Source organism: Triticum urartu, chromosome 2A (genome assembly GCF_056163025.1).
Source record: "Triticum urartu cultivar PI428250 chromosome 2A, HENAU_Tu73, whole genome shotgun sequence".
Lineage (NCBI taxonomy): Eukaryota > Viridiplantae > Streptophyta > Magnoliopsida > Poales > Poaceae > Triticum > Triticum urartu.
In genome coordinates, this window is record NC_141874.1 from 526,791,654 (window position 1) to 526,813,383 (window position 21,730).

At 46.3% G+C, this 21,730-nt stretch overlaps 1 protein-coding gene across 1 annotated transcript; it reads left to right on the top strand.

The window, feature by feature from the left end:
* The first annotated feature begins 4,890 nt into the window (after window positions 1–4,890).
* LOC125536965 (glutamate decarboxylase 2-like) lies at window positions 4,891–7,027 on the top strand. The gene is made up of 6 exons (XM_048700258.2): window positions 4,891–5,244; window positions 5,342–5,542; window positions 5,630–5,844; window positions 5,936–6,189; window positions 6,304–6,356; window positions 6,446–7,027. Exons 1-6 carry the CDS (start codon window positions 4,954–4,956, stop codon window positions 6,929–6,931), a joined length of 1,500 nt encoding a protein of 499 aa, XP_048556215.1. The 5' UTR covers window positions 4,891–4,953; the 3' UTR covers window positions 6,932–7,027.
* The last annotated feature ends 14,703 nt before the right edge of the window (window positions 7,028–21,730 follow it).

Below are 21,730 nucleotides of genomic sequence, written 5' to 3' on the forward strand. Positions count from 1 at the left end.
TAGCTTTCAATCTGCTCCAGATGGCCAAGCGAATTAGCCCGCAGTACAAAGCCGCCGAACACGAAGATCTGTCTGGGGAGAAAGGTCTCACCCTGGACCGCATCGTTGTTGATGATCGGAGGAGCCATCGGGCCTAAAGGTGACGACACAGAGGAACTCTCAATGAAAGCACCAATGTCGGTGTCAAAACCGGCGGATCTCGGGTAGGGGGTCCCGAACTGTGCGTCTAGGCGGATGGTAACAGGAGACAAGGGACACAATGTTTTTACCCAGGTTCGGGCCCTCTCGATGGAGGTAAAACCCTACTCCTGCTTGATTAATATTGATGATATGGGTAGTACAAGAGTAGATCTACCACGAGATCAACGAGGCTAAACCCTAGAAGCTAGCCTATGGTATGATTGTTGTTTGTCCTATGGACTAAAACCCTCCGATTTATATAGACTCCGGAGAGGGCTAGGGTTACACAGATTCGGTTACAATGGGAGGAGATCTACATATCCGTATTGCCAAGCTTGCCTTCCAAGCCAAGGAAAGTCCCATCCGAACACGGGACGAAGTCTTCAATCTTGTATCTTCATAGTCCGAGAGTCCGGTCAAAGGTTATAGTCCGGCTATCCGGACACCCCCTAATCCAGGACTCCCTCAGTCTCTCTCAAGCAACCCTGCAACCAAAAAACAAAGAGTCTCTTGTGTCCCCAACACACCCAATACAATGGTAAATTGTATAGGTGCACTATTTCGGCGAAGAGATGGTGATACAAGTGGTATATGGATAGTAGATAATAGTTTTTGTAATCTGAAAATATAAAAACAGCAAGGTAACTAATGATAAAAGTGAGCGTAAACGGTATTGCAATGATAGGAAACAAGGCCTAGGGTTCATACTTTCACTAGTGTAAGTCCTCTCAACAATAATAACATAATTGGATCACATAACTATCCCTCAACATGCAACAAAGAGTCACTCCAAAGCCACTAATAGCGGAGAACGAACGAAGAGATTATGGTAGGGTACGAAACCACCTCAAAGTTATTCTTTCCAATCAATCCGTTGGGCTATTCCTATAAGTGTCACAAACAGCCCTAGAGTTCGTACTAGAATAACACCTTAAGACATAAATCAACCAAAACCCTAATGTCACCTAGATACTCCAATGTCACCTCAAGTATCTGTGGGTATGATTATACGATATGCATCACAGAATCTCAGATTCATCTATTCAACCAACACATAGAACCTCAAAGAGTGCCCCAAAGTTCCTACTGGAGAATCATGACGAAAATGTGTGCCAACCCCTATGCATAGGTTCATGGGCGGAACCCGCAAGTTGATCACCAAAACATACGTCAAGTGAATCACGTGGTATCCCATTGTCACCACAGATACGCACGGCAAGACATACATCAAGTGTTCTCAAATCTTTAGAGACTCAATCCAATAAGATAACTTCAAAGGGAAACTCAATCCATTACAAGAGAGTAGAGGGGGGAGAAAACATCATAAGATCCAACTATAATAGCAAAGCTCGCAATACATCAATATCACCTCAAGAACACGAGAGAGAGAGAGAGAGGTCAAACACATAGCTACTGGTACATACCCTCAGCCCCGAGGGAGAACTACTCCCTCCTCGTCATGGAGAGCACCGGGATGATGAAGATGGCCACCGGAGAAGGATTGCCCACTCCGGCAGGGTGCCGGAACGGGTCTAGATTGGTTTTCGGTGGCTACGGAGGCTTCTGGCGGCGGAACTCCCGATCTATCGTGTGTTCTGGAAGTTTTAGGGTATGTGAGTATATATGGGTGCAGGAAGTATGTCGGTGGAGCTTCGGGGGCCCCACGAGGCAGGGGGCGCTCTCCCCACCCTCGTGAGCACCTCCCTTGGCTCCTGACGTGGGGTCCAAGTCCATCCGGTAGCTTTCCTTCCAAAAATAACTTCTCCAGTTGATTTCGTTCCATTTCGACTCCGTTTGATATTCTTTTTCTTCGAAACACTGAAATAGGCAAAAAACAGCAAATCTGGGCTGGGCCTCCGGTTAATAGGTTAGTCCCAAAAATAATATAAAAGTGGATAATAAAGCCCAATATTGCGCAAAACAGTAGATAACATAGCATGGAGCAATCAAAAATTATAGATACGTTGGAGACGTATCAGCCACCCACTTGCCATGTGAACCGGATCCGGACATGGCTGGGAGAGTCGGGTGGTGGGAAAGGCTGGGAGAGTCGGGTGGTGGGAAAGGCTGAAAGCTTAGGCGTTGGGGCTCAAGGACAGGAAGGCTGAGGAAGGAAGAAGGCGTGGGGTAAAGAATGGATCGTTATATGCTTATATAGGCAGTGAATATCAAGCACCCCCCCCCCCACTAGCCTTAAACCTTGCCTATTGCCAAGGGGTCGCGCGAACGACACGGTTGGGTTACCCCACACCCGTATTGATGAAAATCCCGTAATAAGGGGGCACGATCTCTGCTTTGATAAGACGTGTCAATGAAGGCCACGCCTCGAAACACGAAGCGGGAGGCCAATAACGGTTAGAAATAATAAAAAGGCCAGACGTAATGTTTCACCGAAAAAGCTGTCAAAAGATATGCTTTATTAAACATTATGCCCTTGTGGTTTAAGGTTGTAGCTATAATGCGGAGCCGGGTACAGATCTTTTGTTCAAGCGACTACTTTATATGCTGAGAAGGAACCCGCCTTGCAATGCCGAAGACAATCAACGAGCCGAATACATCGTCATTGAAGACTGGTTCGGGGGCTACTGAGGGAGTCCTGGACTAAAGGGTCCTCGGGTGTCCGGACAAATTGATATGGGCCAGACTGGTGGGCCGTGAAGATACAAGGGAGAAAACCTTCCCCCTGTGTCCGGATGAGACTCTCCTTTGCGTCGATGGCAAGCTTAGTGTTCGGATGTATTATTTCCTTTATCTGTAAACCGACTCTGTACAACTCTATACCCCTCCGGTGTCTATATAAACTGGAGGGTTTAGTCCATAGAGGCTAAGAACAAATCACATAGGCTAGACATCTAGGGTTTAGCCATTACGATCTCGAGGTAGATCAACTCTTATAACTCCTATACTCATCAAATACAATCAAGAAGGACGTAGGGTTTTACCTCCATTAAGAGGGCCCGAACCTGGGTAAACATCGTGTCACCCTCGTCTCCTGTTCCCTTCGATCCTCAGACGCACAATTCGGGACCCCTTACCCGAGATCGGCCGGTTTTGACACCGACACCCCTCGCGGTAAGGAACTTGACCACGTCAGCGCAACGCATCCCTACCGCCACAAGGGATGGCGGTAGCATGTGTAACCCTACTGCCAAGGTGCCCGGCAGTAGGTGCGCACACGCATTGTGTCTGAAACTTAGAATTTTTTTGCGATAGGGCGTGCAACCCTACCGCCAGGGACGTCGGCGGTAGGCTGTTATACCCTACCGCCATGCCCCTTGGCGGTAGGAAAAGGGTCAGATCCCAAAAAATTTGCAAACAAGGGTCAGATCTCGAAGAACTTCTTCAAAAGGGTCAAAACACAAAATTTTGCCACCTCTAGGCGTCGTCGACGCCTTTGCCACCTATGCGACCAGGAACACGAAGCATACATCAGATTTAAGCCCTTGTTGTACCTTCCAGAGGTCGTCGTCCTCACGCATAACAGCCCACTGCCCCCATCCATTGTGGACGCACGGCTTAACCGTCAGTAGCCTCCGGAGGCGGCAAGGAGGGTAGATGATAGGGGATACCAGCGATGAGTTGTGATAGGGATTGCCCAATTATGGATGAGATCTGATAGATTGGAGGCGGCGGCGCTAGGTTCATTCAGTCCTCATGGCGCTAGGTTATGTATGGGGCAAGCATAGGAACAGAAGTGTGGGAGAAGAAAACTGGTTACGAAGAACACATGCACCCTCGCAATGAATTTCTAAAGTTTATTTAGGGTGATAGTTTGACATACTTGTAGTGTTTTTAAATAGTTATTAGCGGGGGCTAGCTATTTAGTTATAGAAGATAAATTGAAGACGCAAAGCTGAAGTGATTAATTTTCAATACAAAATTATTTTCCGCACTGTGTGCTTAGGCCAGTTTTAGGGATTGCTCAGACTAAACCCAAGTACGAGAACAGACTAATAAACACATTCTCCGCTAAAATATCCTTCTAATTCTAAGCTCAAATGCTCCGTTATGAACAATAAAATAATAATAAAAATCCTGATTTTTTAACAATAAACATTGCTTTGTTTTCTTCATTCCTGAGAATTTTCATGATGAAATCATATTCGTGGAGGTCTGGAAAAGAAACTAAATGAACACTACAAAATGCTTTCGAAAATAAGTTTTTGAGGCATCGATTTCCTTTGTTTCCGCTCAGAGCATTAGTAGTATTTTTCTTCATGGAAATTTGCATGTATGTAGAACATTCAACCATGTTTGTTGCCAAAAGAAATAGTTTTTCTAAAAAATATTACTTTTTTTTTATTTTGCTATTCACGAGGTGGTTTTGAGCTCGGGCAGAAACTCCCAAGTCCCATTCTCCGGGCCTAACCCGAACATGGTGGTGAATCGTGACAAAGCCCCACATCACTGGAGGATCGAACAAATGGCAGCCCATATATTCTCGGTCATCTTTGAATAACAATCGAATAGTTACAAACCTGCTACGCAGGAGCAATTAAGGAATACTTGAGCAGCAGTGGGAAGCAACAGAGATCCCACAAAAAGAATCGAAGCTGACATCAAGTAAAGCAGCCGCATTGCAGCAACAAGGAAGCAAGGACTCAACTTGGGGGCGAAGCAGAGTCGCCGGGCAGCCAAAACCAACATGTGGCAAGCAAAGCACAAGAAATCAACATTCCAGGTTAACCCTCCTGTATATATATGGTTCGTGTTGCCTAAGAACTGTGTTCAGAGGGAAATAAGAAAGGACTCGCCTGACACGGAGCTACAGGCATGGTTCTGACGCATGTTCAGAGCGACGAGGCGGCCGCGTCGGCCGCCGTGTTCGCGTCGAGGTACGTGCAGGAGCCGGTCCCGAGCTACGAGCTCGGGGCGAGGTCGATCTCCAAGGACGCGGCGTACCAGATCATCCACGACGAGCTGCTGCTGGACGGCAGCCCGCGGCTGAACCTGGCGTCCTTCGTCACCACCTGGATGGAGCCCGAGTGCGACCGGCTCATCCTCGAGGGCATGAACAAGAACTACGCCGACATGGACGAGTACCCCGTCACCACCGAGCTCCAGGCAAGCTAGCTAGTGGCATTCCGATATGTGTTTTCTTTCCGTCTGACCCTTCGTACGTGTCCGGTTCGGATTGATCAACAACGCTGTCTGTGCGCAGAACCGGTGCGTGAACATCATAGCGCGGCTGTTCAACGCGCCGGTAGGCGCCGGCGAGACTGCCGTCGGGGTCGGCACGGTCGGGTCCTCGGAGGCAATAATGCTCGCCGGCCTGGCGTTCAAGCGGCGCTGGCAGAACCGGCGGAAGGCGGAGGGGAAGCCATACGACAAGCCCAACATTGTCACGGGAGCCAATGTTCAGGTAACACCATAGATAACGCGCGTACATTTGCTTCATCAAGTAAGACAGAGTTGGATCATAAGTAACATGTTCTGCTCTGTGATGCAGGTGTGCTGGGAGAAGTTCGCGCGCTACTTCGAGGTGGAGCTCAAGGAGGTGAAGCTGAGCGAAGGGTGCTACGTGATGGACCCGGACAAGGCCGTGGAGATGGTGGACGAGAACACCATCTGCGTCGCCGCCATCCTCGGCTCCACCCTCACCGGCGAGTTCGAGGACGTCAAGCGCCTCAACGACCTCCTCGCCGCCAAGAACAAGCGAACAAGGTCGGCTTGCTCAAATCCTCAAATCCGTGCATCGGAAATTTCATCAATCCCTGTTTTATGAACTTATATATGATTATGACGTGGCTGGCAGGTGGGACACCCCGATCCACGTGGACGCGGCGAGCGGCGGGTTCATCGCGCCGTTCCTGTACCCCGAGCTGGAGTGGGACTTCCGGCTGCCGCTGGTGAAGAGCATCAACGTCAGCGGCCACAAGTACGGCCTCGTCTACCCCGGCGTCGGATGGGTGATATGGCGCAACAAGGAGGATCTCCCCGACGAGCTCATCTTCCACATCAACTACCTCGGCGCCGACCAGCCAACCTTCACGCTCAACTTCTCCAAAGGCACGAACATTTTTTAGTCCAAGAAATTAACCGATCAACAGACAGAATCCCTGATTTGATTCTATAATTCGATTTCACGTTCTTGAATTGTTTCACATGTTTGATATTGTGCAGGGTCCAGCCAAATCATCGCACAATATTACCAATTTCTTCGGCTAGGTTTCGAGGTACAAAATTCATCAACAGACCAATCTTCAGGCTAACTAATTTACAGAGCACAGAATAGCAGTCATATGTTTCGTATCGCCGCGTGCAGGGGTACAAGAATGTGATGGAGAACTGCATGGAGAGCGCCAGAACGCTCCGGGAGGGGCTCCTGCGCACGGGGCGTTTCGACGTCATCTCCAAGGAAGACGGCGTGCCACTGGTGGCCTTCACCTTCAGGGGCATCAGGGACGGCTCGCTGGCGTTCAAGCTGTCGGCGAACCTGCGCCGGTTCGGGTGGATCGTGCCGGCGTACACGATGCCGGCGAACCTGGAGCACATGACGGTGCTCCGTGTGGTCGTCCGGGAGGACTTCGGCCGGCCGCTCGCCGAGAGGTTCCTGTCGCACGTGCGCATGGCGCTGAGCGAGCTGGACCTGGCGGCCAAGGGCCCCGTGCCCAAGATGAGGCTCACCATCGAGCTCGGTCCGGCCAGGAGCGCCAAGGAGGAGGCGTCCGTCAAGGTCGTCAAGAGGGAGGCGGTGTCCGGTCACAGGAGCGTGTCGCTTGTTTCCGGGAAGACGAAGGGTGTGTGCTAATCTGCCGCCAGATGACTGCGACGCCTGCCGATTGTGCTACAGAATAAATTATAAATTATTACTCCCTCCATTTCATATTATAAGTTTATTTTTCAAGTTGTTTTAACTTGCAAAACGTTCTTATATTATGACGTCAAGGACTGTGCTCACTTCCTAACTGGTCCGAATATAAACAACAGATTCGAACACCTTCCCCTTCTTATCCAATCACACATGCATGCAACCTTACTAGCTAATGTCCTATGCGTGGTGATGGAGAAAGCGCATGCAACCAACCTTGACTAATGAGTCCATGCATGCATGCAAACTACTCCCTTTGTTTCTAAATATTTGTCTTTCTAGAGATTTCAAATGGTTACCACATACGGATGTATATAGACATATTTTAGAGTGTATATTCACTCATTTTGCTTCGAATGTAGTCACTTATTAAAACCTCTAGAAAGACAAGTATTTAGAAACGGAGGGAGTAAAAGATAAAGAAGATGATGTCAGTAAAAGATTCTCCCTATTTTGAACTTTAAAATGTTTTGTAGCTCAAACCGTCGCTCCGATTCAAAATTCATTTTCACGTAAAAAATTCGTCACGGCGAGATCTTCGAAACTAGATCCCATGTTGATATGTTTCGACGACTTTTTTTTCAGGCCAAAAGTTACCACGCCTAGACCAAATAAACTATCATGCTTATAGTACGTAACTTATTATGGTTTTACATTGAAGTTACCGGGATATGTTTCAACTACTTTTTTGCCTGGATCAAAATTTACCATGGTATTGTAAGTAATTTATCCAATATCCACCGTCTATGATCGATGTTGTGCCTGGGCCAAGAGGTGAGGTCCACATGCCAACATGACATGACTCACTTATAAAAATGGAAACTTGCAAGTCGTGTCGGGGCAGACCTGTTTAGTATGTGCCGAATCATGCAGTGCATGAGCCGACCTATTAGCCACGTATGATTAGGTCTATGACGCATAAAATACCATGACATTTACGCTGAAGTTATTAAGGATGTGTTTTTCAACTTCTTCTCCGTGGATTAAAGTTATTGTGGTATTTTTATGTCAATTATCAAGTCTGTGGTCTAGTATTACCATGTTATTTACCCAAAAGGTATCGAGATTATGTCTTTTTGAAAGAAAAAAATGTAGTCAAATTTACCGCGGTGTTTGTACGTGAGTTATCAGCTCTGTTGTGCATATATTACCATACTATTTAGGCAGAAGTTATCGGGAGTATCCTTTTTCAACAACTTCTATTCCGGTGGTCATAAGTTACCACGGTATTGTACCTGAGTTATCAGCTTTGTTATACATATATTACCATGTCGTTTGCACAGAAGTTATCGGGACCCCTATTCAAAGTTACCGTGATTTGTACGTGAATTATCATCTGTGTTGTCCATATATTACCATGTTATTTACATAGAAGTTATCGGGGGTGCCCTCTCCCCCACCCCGAAATGTTGTCAACAACAGTTTTTTTCCCAGGTCAAAGTTATCATGGTGTTCGTACGTAAGCTATGAAATCTACGGTGAGTAAAGCATCATGCTATTTACACAAAATTTACTAGGGGTATGTTTTCAACATCTTTCCTTAGGTCAAATGTACCACAGTGTTGCATATAAGTTATCATGTCTGCAGTTTGTAAATTCACATGCTATTTACACAAAAATTAATGGGGTATCTTTCCAACTACTATTCCCCCGGATAAAAGTTATCATTGTGTTTGAACGTGAGTTATCGAAAATGTGGTGAGTAAATTATCACGTAATTGACACAAAAAATATCAGGGGGGTGTTTTCGACAACTTTTTTCTCAGGATCAAAGTTATCACGATATTTGTATGTTACTTATCATGTTTGCGGTGTGTAAATTATCATGCTATTTACATATTGTAACACCCACGATGCGGCTATATCTCCCACGTGTCGGAGCACGACTTAGAGGCATAACCGCATTGTAGGTTATGTCGCAAGAGGAGTAATCTTTACACAACCCATGTACTGAATAAGAAAGAGGTACATAGTTGGCTTACAATCGCCACTTCACACAATAACATAAATATAGCATTACAATCATCCAGATACAATCAAGGTCCGACTACGGAACCAAAATAAAGACAACCCCAAATGCATAATGTCCCCGATCGCCCCAACTGGGCTCCACTACTGATCATTTGGAAAAGAAACGTAGTATCGTCCTGAGTCCTCATCGAACTCCCACTTGAGCTCAGTCGCATCTCCTGGAATGGTATCATCGGTCCTTGCATCTGGTTTTGGAAGTAATCTGTGAGTCATGGGGACTCAGCAATCTCACACCCTCGTGATCAAGACTATTTAAGCTTATGGGTAGGTAAAAGGTATGAGGTGGAGCTGCAGCAAGCACTAGTATATATGGTGGCTAACATACGCAAATGAGAGCGAGAAGAGAAAAAAAAGGCACGGTCGAGAAACTATGATCAAGAAGTGATCCTAGAACTACTTACGTTCAAGCATAACACGAGACCGTGTTCTCTTCCCAGACTCCGCCGAAAAGAGACCATCACAGCTTCACACGCTGTTGATCCATTTTAATTAAGTTAAGTATTCAGGTTTTCTATAACCGGACATTAACAAATTCCCATCTGCCCATAATTGCGGGCACGGCTTTCGAAAGTTCAAATCCCTACAGGGGTGTCCCAACTTAGCTCATCACAAACTCTCACGGTCAATGAAGGATATTCCTTCTCCCAGGACGACCCGATCAGACTCAGAATCCCGGTTACAAGACATCTCGACAATGGTAAAACTAAACCAGCAAAGCCACCTGAATGTGCGGACAAATCCTGATAGGAGCTGCACATATCTCGTTCTCAGGGCACACCGGATTGTCCAAACTTCCGGTAGGCCAGCCTAGAGTTGCCCCTGGTGGCCACCGGCGGCTGACAAGTTGGACCAACACTCAGAGGAGCACTGGCTCGGGGGTTTAAAATAAAGATGACCCTTGAGTCCGCGAAACCCAAGAGAAAAAGGCTAGGTGGCAAATGGTAAAACCAAGGTTGGACCTTGCTGGAGGAGTTTTATTCAAGGCGAACTGTCAAGGGGTTCCCATTATAATCCAACCGCGTAAGGAACGCAAAATCAAGGAATATAACACCGGTATGACAGAAATTAGGGCGTCAAGAGTGGAACAAAACACCAGGCATAAGGCAGAGCCTTCCACCCTTTACCAAGTATATAGGTGTATTAAAGTAAGCAAGATATAATAGTGATATCCCAACAATAAACATGGTCCAACAAGGAACAAACTCCAATCTTCACCTGCAACTAGCAACGCTATAAGAGGGGCTGAGCAAAGCGGTAACATAGCCAAACAATGGTTTGCTAGGACAAGGTGGGTTAGAGGTTACATGGCAATATGGGAGGCATAATAAAGCATGTGGTAGGTATCGTAGTATAGGCGTAGCAATAGAGCGAGCAACCAGCAAGCAAAGATAGAAGTGATTTCAAGGATATGGTCATCTTGCCTGCAAAGTTCTCCGAGTTGACGTAAGCTTGATCCTCGTAAGCGTACTCAACGGATTCCTCGATCACGTACTCGTCTCCTGGCTCTACCCAAAGCAAGAACACAAGCAAAGGGAAACACGATCAACCATGGTGCAATGCGCAAGCAACATGATGCAAAACATGGCATGATATGTGGGATGTGATATGCAATGCATATGCGTGTTTCGGAAGGAAAAGATTGAACCAGGCCTCAACTTGTAAAATCAAGAGTGCCACTGGAAAGATGAGTTGATTTCGGTCGAAATCGATATAAAGATCACCGGAGTCGGATGCACGGTTTGCAAATGGCAAGCAAAACAATAATGACACCAATCTGCGATTAACAGTACGACGCCATCTAAATGCATCAAGAAAGATAAGCTACTGCACTCTAACATAGCAACAAAGCATATGGCAGTGATCCACTCAAGATACTTGACAAAAGATGAACAATGAGCTACGGCTAAATCACATAATAGCAGGTTCAAACAATCATAGCAAAAGTGCAAAAGATATCAGGTTCACAGACTTAGTGAAAATAACATGTCAGGATTTAATATAAGGAAGCAATGTTTAGAGCAAGATAACAAGATGCTACAGGAACATATCATGGAAAAGCAAGGCATGGCATGAAACTACTCAAAGCATATAACAAAAGTCCCTTACTAACCATAAACCAAAAGGGATCAAAAAATACAATGGCAACCATGTGAACATAGCAAGTTTCGTTAACAGATTCAGACTTAGCAGAAAACTGGAACATGGCAAAACAGAGTTACGTAGGCATGTTTACGAGCTCGATGCACTCACCACAAGGCATTGCATGACAAGCTAAGCATACACCCAGCAAGAAGACATGATAAATAAACTAACCATGGGCCATGGCAAGACCACTCTCATAGCATGCATGGATCAACTACAACAACATCAGCAAAATTGCTTAACACGTAAACAATCTGCCAAGAACATTTTATAGCAAAAGTAGAGTAAGATTCAGTCATGCTAGGGTACTCCAAAATTGCAAACAAAGACATGGATGGATAGAGCATAACAATATCTTAAAATCATCCTTACTGAACATGCTCAAAAGAAGCATGGATCACTCTGTAGCAACATGAATATATGGCATAAAAATATCATCAGGGAAATGACTTAGAAGAATTCTAAGTCTCTGAAATCAGCAACATCACGAGAGCTACTTTGCATGGTTGTGCTAGTCACCACAATGATCACAAAAATACATGGCATACACCCCTATAAATATGGCGGGTGGGCGGCGGCGGCGCGAAGACGTCCGGTGGATGGCGGACATGTCCGGTGGCGGCGGGAGCGATTTTTAGGGTTTGGACTGCGGGAATTTCGGAGGGGGCATATATTTATAGGTAGAGGGAGCTAGGAGACTCCAAATTGAGCATGGTTTTCGGCCACGCGGTCGTGATCGAACGACCGAGATGATGGAGGGGGTTTAGCTGGGCTTTGGGCCACTTTGGAGAGGTGTTGGGCTGCAACACCCACGAGGCCTTTTCGGTTCCTCGGTTAACCGTTGGAGTATCAAACGAAGTCCAAATGGTACGAAACTTGATAGGCGGTCTACCGGTAGTGAACCAAGGCCGCTTTGCAAGTCTCGGTCCAATCCAAGAACGTTTAACACCCGCACACGAAAAGAGGCAAAAGGGGACGCCGGAGGACATAGGTGTGCCGGAATGCAAAACGGACAACGGAGAAAATGCTTGGATGCATGAGACGAACACGTATGCAAATGCGATGCACATGATGACATGATATGAGATGCATGACAACTACAAAAGCAACACGACGACAAAACCCAACAATGAGGAAATATCATAACTTAGTGCCGAAAATGGCAAGAGTTGGAATACAAATATGGCAAGTTACATATGGGGCGTTACACATATAAAGTTACTCGGGGTGCTTAACCCCCCGGGTTAAAGTTACCTTGATTATAACAACCTTTTTTCTTGGGTTAAAGTTAATCTGGTGTTTGTATATAAGTTATTAGGTTTGTGGTGTGTCTGTTATCATACTACTTATACAAAAATTGTCGGGGGTGCGTGAGCGGTGATGCATGTACAATTGGATTTTAATAGCTTTCTTATCTACCCGAAATGACCTTCTACCTTTACTATCTATGTTCTTTACATATCTTTTGACATAGGTTATCAGCTAGGGGGGTGTATGTTTTCAACAAATTATTTCCCCCTTGATCAAAGGTTAGCGTGGTTTCTGTGCATATGTTATATGCTTCATTGTGCATAAATTATCACGTGATTTGCACAGAAGTTATCGAGTGTGGGGGTGGGGGTACATTTTCAATTATTATTTTCCCTCGGTCAAAAGTTAACATGGTTTTTGTACATAGGTTATCAACTCCATTGTGCGTAATTATCAAGCCATTCGCAGAGGAAGAAGAGGTGCGGCGGCTGGAGATGGGGGCGGTGGCCGGAGCTCTGGCCTCTGCGGCGGCGAGCGGCGAGGAGGAGGGCGACGGGCGGCGGCCGGCGAAGCCCGACGGAGGAGGCGGCGGCCGGACGAGGAGGCGGCGGTCGCCGGCGATGCAGGCGGCGGCGAGGTCGAGGAAGCTCGGGCGGGGCTCTCCCGCGGGCGGCGGCGGCGGCGGAACGGGCCCCGTGGGCCGGATCTGGGCCGCGCGGGCCCACAGCGGCGCGCGGTGAAAACGGCGGCGGCGGTGACACGTGTCGCGCGTCCATTGGCTGCGGGCGGCGGCGCGAAGACGTCCGGCGGACGGCGGACATGTCCGGTGGCGGCGGGAGCGATTTTTAGGGTTTGGACTCTGGGAATTTGGGAGGGGGCATATATTTATAGGTAGAGGGAGCTAGGAGACTCCAAATTGAGCACGGTTTTCGTCCACGCGGTCGTGATCGAACGACCGAGATGATGGAGGGGGTTTAGCTGGACTTTGGCCACTTTGGAGAGATGTTGGGCTGCAACACCCACGAGGCCTTTTCGGTTCCTCAGTTAACCGTTGGAGTATCAAACGAAGTCCAAATGGTATGAAACTTGATAGGCGGTCTACCGGTAGTGAACCAAGGCCGCTTGGCAAGTCTCGGTCCAATCCGAGAACGTTTAACACCCGCACACGAAAAGAGGCAAAAGGGGACGCCGGAGGACATAGGTGTGCCGGAATGCAAAACGGACAACGGGGAAAATGCTCGGATGCATGAGACGAACACGTATGCAAATGCAATGCACATGATGACATGATATGAGATGCATGACAACGACAAAAGCAACACGACGACAAAACCCAACAACGAGGAAATATCATAACTTAGTGCCGAAAATGGCAAGAGTTGGAATACAAATATGGCAAGTTACATACGGGTCGTTACACATATAAAGTTACTCGGGGTGCTTAACCCCCCGGGTTAAAGTTACCTTGATTATAACAACCTTTTTTCTTGGGTTAAAGTTAATGTGGTGTTTGTATATAAGTTATCAGGTTTGTGGTGTGTCTGTTATCATACTACTTATACAAAAATTGTTGGGGGTGCGTGAGCGGTGATGCATGTACAGTTGGATTTTAATAGCTTTCTTATCTACCCGAAATGACCGTCTACCTTTACTATCTATGTTCTTTACATATCTTTTGACATAGGTTATCAGCTAGGAGGGTGTATGTTTTCAACAAATTATTTCCCCCTTGATCAAAGGTTATCGTGGTTTATGTGCATAGGTTATATGCTTCACTGTGCATAAATTATCACGTGATTTGCACAGAAGTTATCGAGTGTGGGGGTGGGGGTACATTTTCAATTATTATTTTCCCTCAGTCAAAAGTTAACATGGTTTTTGTACATAGGTTATCAACTCCATTATGCGTAATTATCAAGCTATTCGCACAGGATTTATGCCCCCCCCCCCCGTTATGTTTCCCTTGGTGTCAGGGTGTTTGTACCACCCCCCCCCCCCAAAAAAAGTGTTTGTAACAAAGTTATCGACTCTGTTATGCATAAATTATCATGCTATTTGCACATGAGTTATCGGGGTGTATTTTGACGCGGGTATTTATGCGTAAGTAATCAAGTTTTGCGATATTGAGGTATGTCTCACCAATTTTTTTTTCTAGTCAAAGTTACCACGGACCAACCCACACGTGTTAAAAGCATATATGACTCCATTGACATTCAACATGGTAATTTGAGCATAAGCAGTGTGATAACTATATCATTAGCACCCTGATAACCACAATATTACCAGCATGATAATTACATAAAAGTCATGTTGGTAACCCGGGCAATGGAATTTAGTGTAAAGACGTTGCATCAACTGTTGTAGAACAAAAAAAAGTGACTTTTTTTACAAAGACACTTGATGCAACCGATCAGTAAAAGATGATGCATCAACCTGACAAACGGAGTAGTAATATTTTTTGACCGGTCTTGTTATCTCACAAAATGTTGAACATTTCACAAAAGAGTGAAGTCTATTTTAAACCTTGAATTTGTAGAGCCGGTCAGAATCAAACCCTGAACTCTAAATCCCTAAAGTCCACACCCTGTATTCAGTGATCCCGGTCAATCTTAACCCTAAGCTTGTTCGATGTTGTTTGGCACACAGGGAAAAAGGCAATCCCCGTCGGGATCACACATTACTCTAGCTGACTATGTTGGCCCAAATCTCTCTTCTCCTTCCTTTCTCTTCCCCGTATAATATCTCCATTGTTTTGAAAAGAAAAGCCAGGTCACGCCCGTCCTAGGAGGTTGCGGCTGTAGCAGGTCTCCTCTCGCGCGCAAGCTTGCATTAGCCATGATATAACCGCAGGTCCGCAGCGGTGAGACGGGGACCTGAACTGCAACACACCCGTTTCACGACAAATGGCGACAGTGTTGGCCGTGTCGCGTGTGCTCCGGCGAGGTCAACCTACCTGTGCCCAGGCGTGTATGCGCGTGTAGCTGGCTAGTGCAAAGCTAGCTGCGTACGAGTGCGTGTGTTGCGTGCCTAGGAAATCAATCAAGCTGCTTAGGCACTACGGGTAGTTTGTATGTATATGTAGCGAGGAAATCGACCGAACAGCAAACACCGGCGCCAGCTCAAGCGCCCGCGTACTCCAGGACCTGACCTTGAAAGCTGATACGTACACCAACGACGACTTACTGGCGCCGACCGCCGTGCTCCAGGACCTGTTCCTCGCCGAGGCCGCGACATCGGCCTCCACGGCGCTCCAGTGCCAGGCTACTCGCCTCCCCAGGACCCACACGTCAACGTCGAGATCGACCTGCAGTCCACGCCCCCTGCGTTCCACTCCAGCCACAGGCACAACCTGCTACCACGCTGCCCGTCATTGGCGCTCCTCCCCTTTCTTTGTCGACGCTCTTCTCTGGTCAGAGCCGCACAATGGCTCCTGCTCAGCCACCTTACTAGCTACCGCGGCCGGTGCCGGATCAGAGCAAGCGTGCACATGTTGGCCGTGCTCGTTTCGTTATGTAGTCAGGCTTTTTTAATAGATCTGTCGTGAGGTGAGAGAGACAGATAGAAAAGGGGAAGAAGATGGATATGATGTGTGGGTCTAAATAGTCAGTGAGAGAAGTAGGTTATCCCGGCCGGGATTGTCCTTTTCCTGATGTGACAAATAGATTCAGGGTTTAAATTGGCCAGGATCACTGAATACAGGGTGTCGACTTCAGGGATTCAGAGTTCAGGGTCTGATTCAGACCACCTCTACAAATTCAGGGTTTAAAATAGACTTTACTCTTCACAAAATGCTGAACCCAAACCGGCAGGTCTCGGCTGGTGCAGCAAGTAGAGGAACCTAGAGCACAAGGCCAAGACGCCACGACTGTCTCTGCTAATCACTTTTTTTGTGGAAGCTCTGCTAATCACTAATCAGCGCGTGTAATTATGCCGGTGGCTGAACCGTGTTGGACTGTACTCAGTTTTGGCATGTACAAATTCGTCCTCGCGTGGCATCTCCTCTGCTCTAGATGCAGCTGAGCAAATACGAATCCACGATTTGATTTGACCAACGCCAGCATGTCGGCCCTCGTCAAGTCCCCTCTATTATCTTTGGGTAGATGAAGGTTTGGGTGAGACTGGCCATACCATGTCTACCTTGTTCATTGAGCTGTGAGTAGAGAGATGGGCGATGGGGCCAGGGAGCTCGGGAAATGAGGATGCGCAGGCGTGGCTGGGAGTATTCAGGCTGGAAAGAGGCAGTCGCTGACTGGAGGTAGAGGAGGTGACGGCCTTGGGATGAAACGGGCTGAAACGGCAGACAACGGTTAGGAGGAGGCCAAGGCGAGGCGCCGCACAATGCAGAGTAGGTGAGCAGCAACAAGCGCCATGGCTTCTGTGCTCGCGACGAGCCGGGTGCAGGCGAGGTAGGACGCGGCGAACGGAGACGAGAGAATGGGCGGTAAGGATATTAGGGGAGGAGGCGTGACGGCGGAGGAGCGGCCTTCCGGCGGCGGCGCTAGCCAGTGCGCCGACGGATGCGGGATCGAACGCCCCTCTCTTATGACGCTGGGCGAGGATAAGACGAGATATGGACGAAGCGTTTTTTTCACTAAGCGGTGGAAAAGCTTGTAAATATCAGCGAACGGCTCGTTTTTTAGCACGATGGTCGTACGATCTACAACGGACGGCATCCAGGTCGTTCGGACCTGTTGCAAAACTCCGACCGGCAGGAGTTTAGCTTTATCGATGAAACAAAAAGGTAACAACTTCTGATTCCTGTAGAATGCTGGAACAAAGTCAAGACCAATGCAACTTGCAATTCTATCCTGCGCTGTTTTTTGAGATAGCTAAAAAAACAGCGCAGGATAGAATTGCAAGTTTTTAAAATATAAATCATATTTTATAGCATGAGATAATTAACACATAAGTCACTAGTCATTATGCCATCATAATACTTTACTAATTGGTCTTCACTGACTGATGGGTAATAAGTAGTATGAACATGATAAACCTAGATTTATTAGAAAAATAAATATCTACAGACCAAAACTTGGCTCGTCGGTATGACATCTGGCCAATAACGGACCTAATCTTTAGCCCATCAATGGTTATCTACACACTAGTGATGGGTGTGCTATCTGAGAGCTCCCAAAAAAATACACCACGCAGGGATCGAACCTGTGATGTCCCGCTCACGAAGTATAGAATTAACCAATCGAACAGATAAGTTTTACTAATCTTCAAGCAGCGCGAGAGCTTAAAGTACCAGAAAACTTTTGAAAATTTTCGAACAATTCAAGAAAATCGAGAACAAAAAATAGAAAATTCTGAACAAAATTTGGCAAACGTGAAACCCTTTTTAAGACCATCAACAATTTTTGAAATTCGAACAAACTTTTCAAGCATGAACAATTATTGAACAGTTGAACAAAAATTTCGAAATTCCAAAAATATAAAAAATATGTTGAACATTTTTGTATTATATGCTGAACAAATTTAAATACATTCTGAACATTTTGTGATATACGGTTAACAAAATTTAAAATATACATTGAACGTTTCTGCAATGTATGCTAAACAAATTTTGAATTGTGAACAAAATTTAAAAATCATGATTTTTCTCTGAAATAATGAATAAAATACGCAATTTCAAACTTTTCTGAAAACAAAAAAGGCTAAAATAAGAAGAGAAGGAAAAAAATAGAAACAGAATAAAAAACAGAACCCAAAAAAATAAAAGAAACAGGAAAAATCAAAGAAACGGCAAAAAAAGAAAGAAAGAAAGAAAGCGGTTTAGGGTTCCCAAAACCGGTTTGCCTGGCACTGCTCTAACTGGCGAAGTGGGCTGGCCCATCGTGCGCAGCAGCTCCCGCGCTTCAGCGAAGCCGCCTCTCCTGGACGCACGCGAGCGTCAAATAGAATCCACCATGTCATTTGGCCCGTTATTGGTTCCATAGGTCCAACCCACTTCTGAAAGCCCAAACCCAAGGACGCAGACGTTCGGTTTATGGATACATATGTACCTTATATGAAAAAAAAATAGTAATTTAATAAAAAAAAGTCAAAAATTTCTGAAAAATGTTTTTGAAATAAACATGACCTTTCATTGTACCCGTGAGAAAAGTTCCACAAAAAGAAATTTTCTCTTTAACTTCTTTTCAAAAAAGATAAATTTTTGATTAAAATAGCGTGAATAATGACCTATAATAGCAAATAAAATTTGTCTTTTTCGCTATGAAGTCAATGTTGGTTTTTTTCGGAAAATTTATGCCCTGGGCTACGTTGTTTTTTAAAGTATAAATCACATTTTATAGCAAGGGAAAATTAACACAAAAGTCACTAGTCATTATGCCATCATAACACTTTGTTGATGGGTCTTCACTGAGTGACGGGTGAGAAGTATTAACATGATAGACCTAGACCTTTTTTTAACATACACTCATCCCTATGAACGCATGCACAAACGCACACACTACTTCTATGAGCACATTCAAGAGACTGGGGTGGTATATCATCTTGAGATTTACGAAGTCAAAAAAAAGAAATATCAACAGGACAAAATTTGGCCCGTCAGTATGACATCTGACCAGTAACGGACCTAATCTTTAGCGGTTCAGCCCATCAATGGTTATCTACACACTAGTGATGGTTGTGCTATTTGACCCGTTAATGGTTTCATAGGTCCAACCCACTTCTGAAAGCCCAAACCCAACTACTAAAAACATCCCCCAAAACCCTAGCTACTCCCCATTTCTCATAATCTCTTTTTTCCTCCACGCGCAAAGCTATTCCGTCCCTACCCTTCTCGATGTCCCGTCCCCATCGAACAGCCACCCAACCTCTTCTCGTTGTCCCTAGCCCATCCCTCCCGTCACCTTCCTCGTACTCTACTTCCTCTCCCTACTGCCCCTCCCTCTCCCCACTATAGGTCAATGTGATAAACACCATTGTGATGGTACGTGTTTGAGTCGTGAGCCAATACACCGAGGGGATGCCACCACCTCGTTGGTCATGTCATGTGGGACAACCTCGGCTTCGGTGTGCGGACATCATTGACTTCAGTGGTGTCTCCTTAACATGCCGGTGGCGCTACGAGCTCGGCCATGTATCATCGGCCAGACGTTTTTGGCTTTGAATGGAGACAGTTGCGGCTTTGGCACTACAAGCTTCCACACTTACGACTCCTTGACTTCATGCGCGATGACGATAACCAGAGGCGATGCGCGGCAACACCAATGACATGCATGGGTTGAGTGGACTAGGCCTGCGAGCCTAGCCACTATTTTGTAATTAGTTGTAGAAAATAACAAATGTGTAATTCAAATTACAGTTGGTTTCTTTATGAGAAAATATGATTAGGGGTTCGCTCTTATAGTCACTAGTATCATCTCTCGTACACATGTTGGTGCATAGAAATAAGCACATATCAAGTTAAACCCCTCACATGTCTATATGTTCTGTAACATAATTAATTGATAATTCATATACACATCATGTCCATGAATTCAAGCATTAAATAACATGCAATTCTAACCCATAAGGTGTTGGGGAACGTTGCAGAAAACAAAAATTTTCCTATGGCTTCACCAAGATCCATCTATGAGTTCATCTAGCAACGAGTGATCGGATGCATCTACATACCTTTGTAGATCGCGAGCGGAAGCATTCAAAGAACGGGGATGAGGTAGTCGAACACGACGTGATCCAAATCACCGGAGATCCTAGCACCGAACGGACGGTACCTCCGCGTTCAACACATGTACGGTCAGCGTAATGTCTCCTTCTTCTTGATCCAGCAAGGGGGAAGGAGAAGTTGATGAAGATCCAACAGCACGACGGCGTGGTGGTGGATGCAGGGCGTCACAGTAGCAGGGCTTCGCCTATACTACGAGAGAGAGATGTAACAGGGGAGAGGGAGGCGCCAAAAGGCTGAGGTATGATGTCCTCCATCTCCTCCACTATATATAGGGGTGTCTAAGGGGGGAGCCGGCCCTAGGAGATCCAATCTCCTAGGGGGGCGGCGGCCAAGGGGTGGGGGGCTTGCCCCCCAAGCAAGGGGGCGCCCCCCTTTAGGGTTTCCCCAAAACCCTAGGCGCATGGGCCCTTTTGGGGCTGGTGCCCTTGGCCCATATAGGCCAAGGCACACCCCTTACAGCCCATGTGGCCCCCGGGGCAGGTGGCCCCACCCGGTGGACCCCCGGGACCCTTCTGGTGGTCCCGGTACAATACCGGTGACCCCAAGACTTGTCCCGATGGCCGAAATAGCACTTCTTATATATAATTCTTTACCTCCGGACCATTCCGAAACTCCTCGTGACGTCCGGGATCTCATCCGGGACTCCGAACAACATTCGGGTTACTGCATATACATATCTTCACAACCCTAGCGTCATCGAACCTTAAGTGTGTAGACCCTACGGGTTCGGGAGACAGGCAGACATGACCGAGACGACTCTCCGGTCAATAACCAACAGCGGGATCTGGATACCCATGTTGGCTCCCACATGCTCCACGATGATCTCATCGGATGAACCACGATGTCAAGGATTCAAGCAACCCCGTATGCAATTCCCTTTGTCAATCGATATGTTACTTGCCCGAGATTCGATCGTCGGTATCCCAATACCTTGTTCAATCTCGTTACCGGCAAGTCACTTTACTCGTACCGTAATGCATGATCCCGTGACCAGACACTTGGTTACTTTGAGCTCATTATGATGATGCATTACTGAGTGGGCCCAGTGATACCTCTCCGTTATACGGAGTGACAAATCCCAGTCTTGATCCGTGTCAACCCAACAGATACTTTCGGAGATACCCGTAGTCTACCTTTATAGTCACCCAGTTACGTTGTGACGTTTGGTATACCCAAAGCACTCCTACGGTATCCGGGAGTTACACGATCTCATGGTCTAAGGAAAAGATACTTGACATTGGAAAAACTCTAGCAAACGAACTATACGATCTTTATGCTATGTTTAGGATTGGGTCTTGTCCATCACATCATTCTCCTAATGATGTGATCTCGTTATCAATGACATCCAATGTCCATAGTCAGGAAACCATGACTATCTGTTGATCAACGAGCTAGTCAACTAGAGGCTTACTAGGGACATGTTGGTGTCTGTTATTCACACATGTATTACGATTTCCGGATAACACAATTATAGCATGAATAAAGACAATTATCATGAACAAGGAAATATAATAATAATTCTTTTATTATTGCCTCTAGGGCATATTTCCAACAGTCTCCCACTTGCACTAGAGTCAATAATCTAGTTACATTATGATGAATCGAACACCCATGGAATTCTGGTGTTCATCATGTTT

Bases quoted from the DNA above. Each gene is read 5' to 3' on its own strand.
- LOC125536965 (XM_048700258.2), top strand. From the start codon at position 4,954: ATGGTTCTGACGCATGTTCAGAGCGACGAGGCGGCCGCGTCGGCCGCC. The intron at 6,190-6,303 runs GCACGAACATTT...GATATTGTGCAG, and splicing joins CACGCTCAACTTCTCCAAAG to GGTCCAGCCAAATCATCGCA. The intron at 6,357-6,445 runs GTACAAAATTCA...CGCCGCGTGCAG, and splicing joins TTCTTCGGCTAGGTTTCGAG to GGGTACAAGAATGTGATGGA.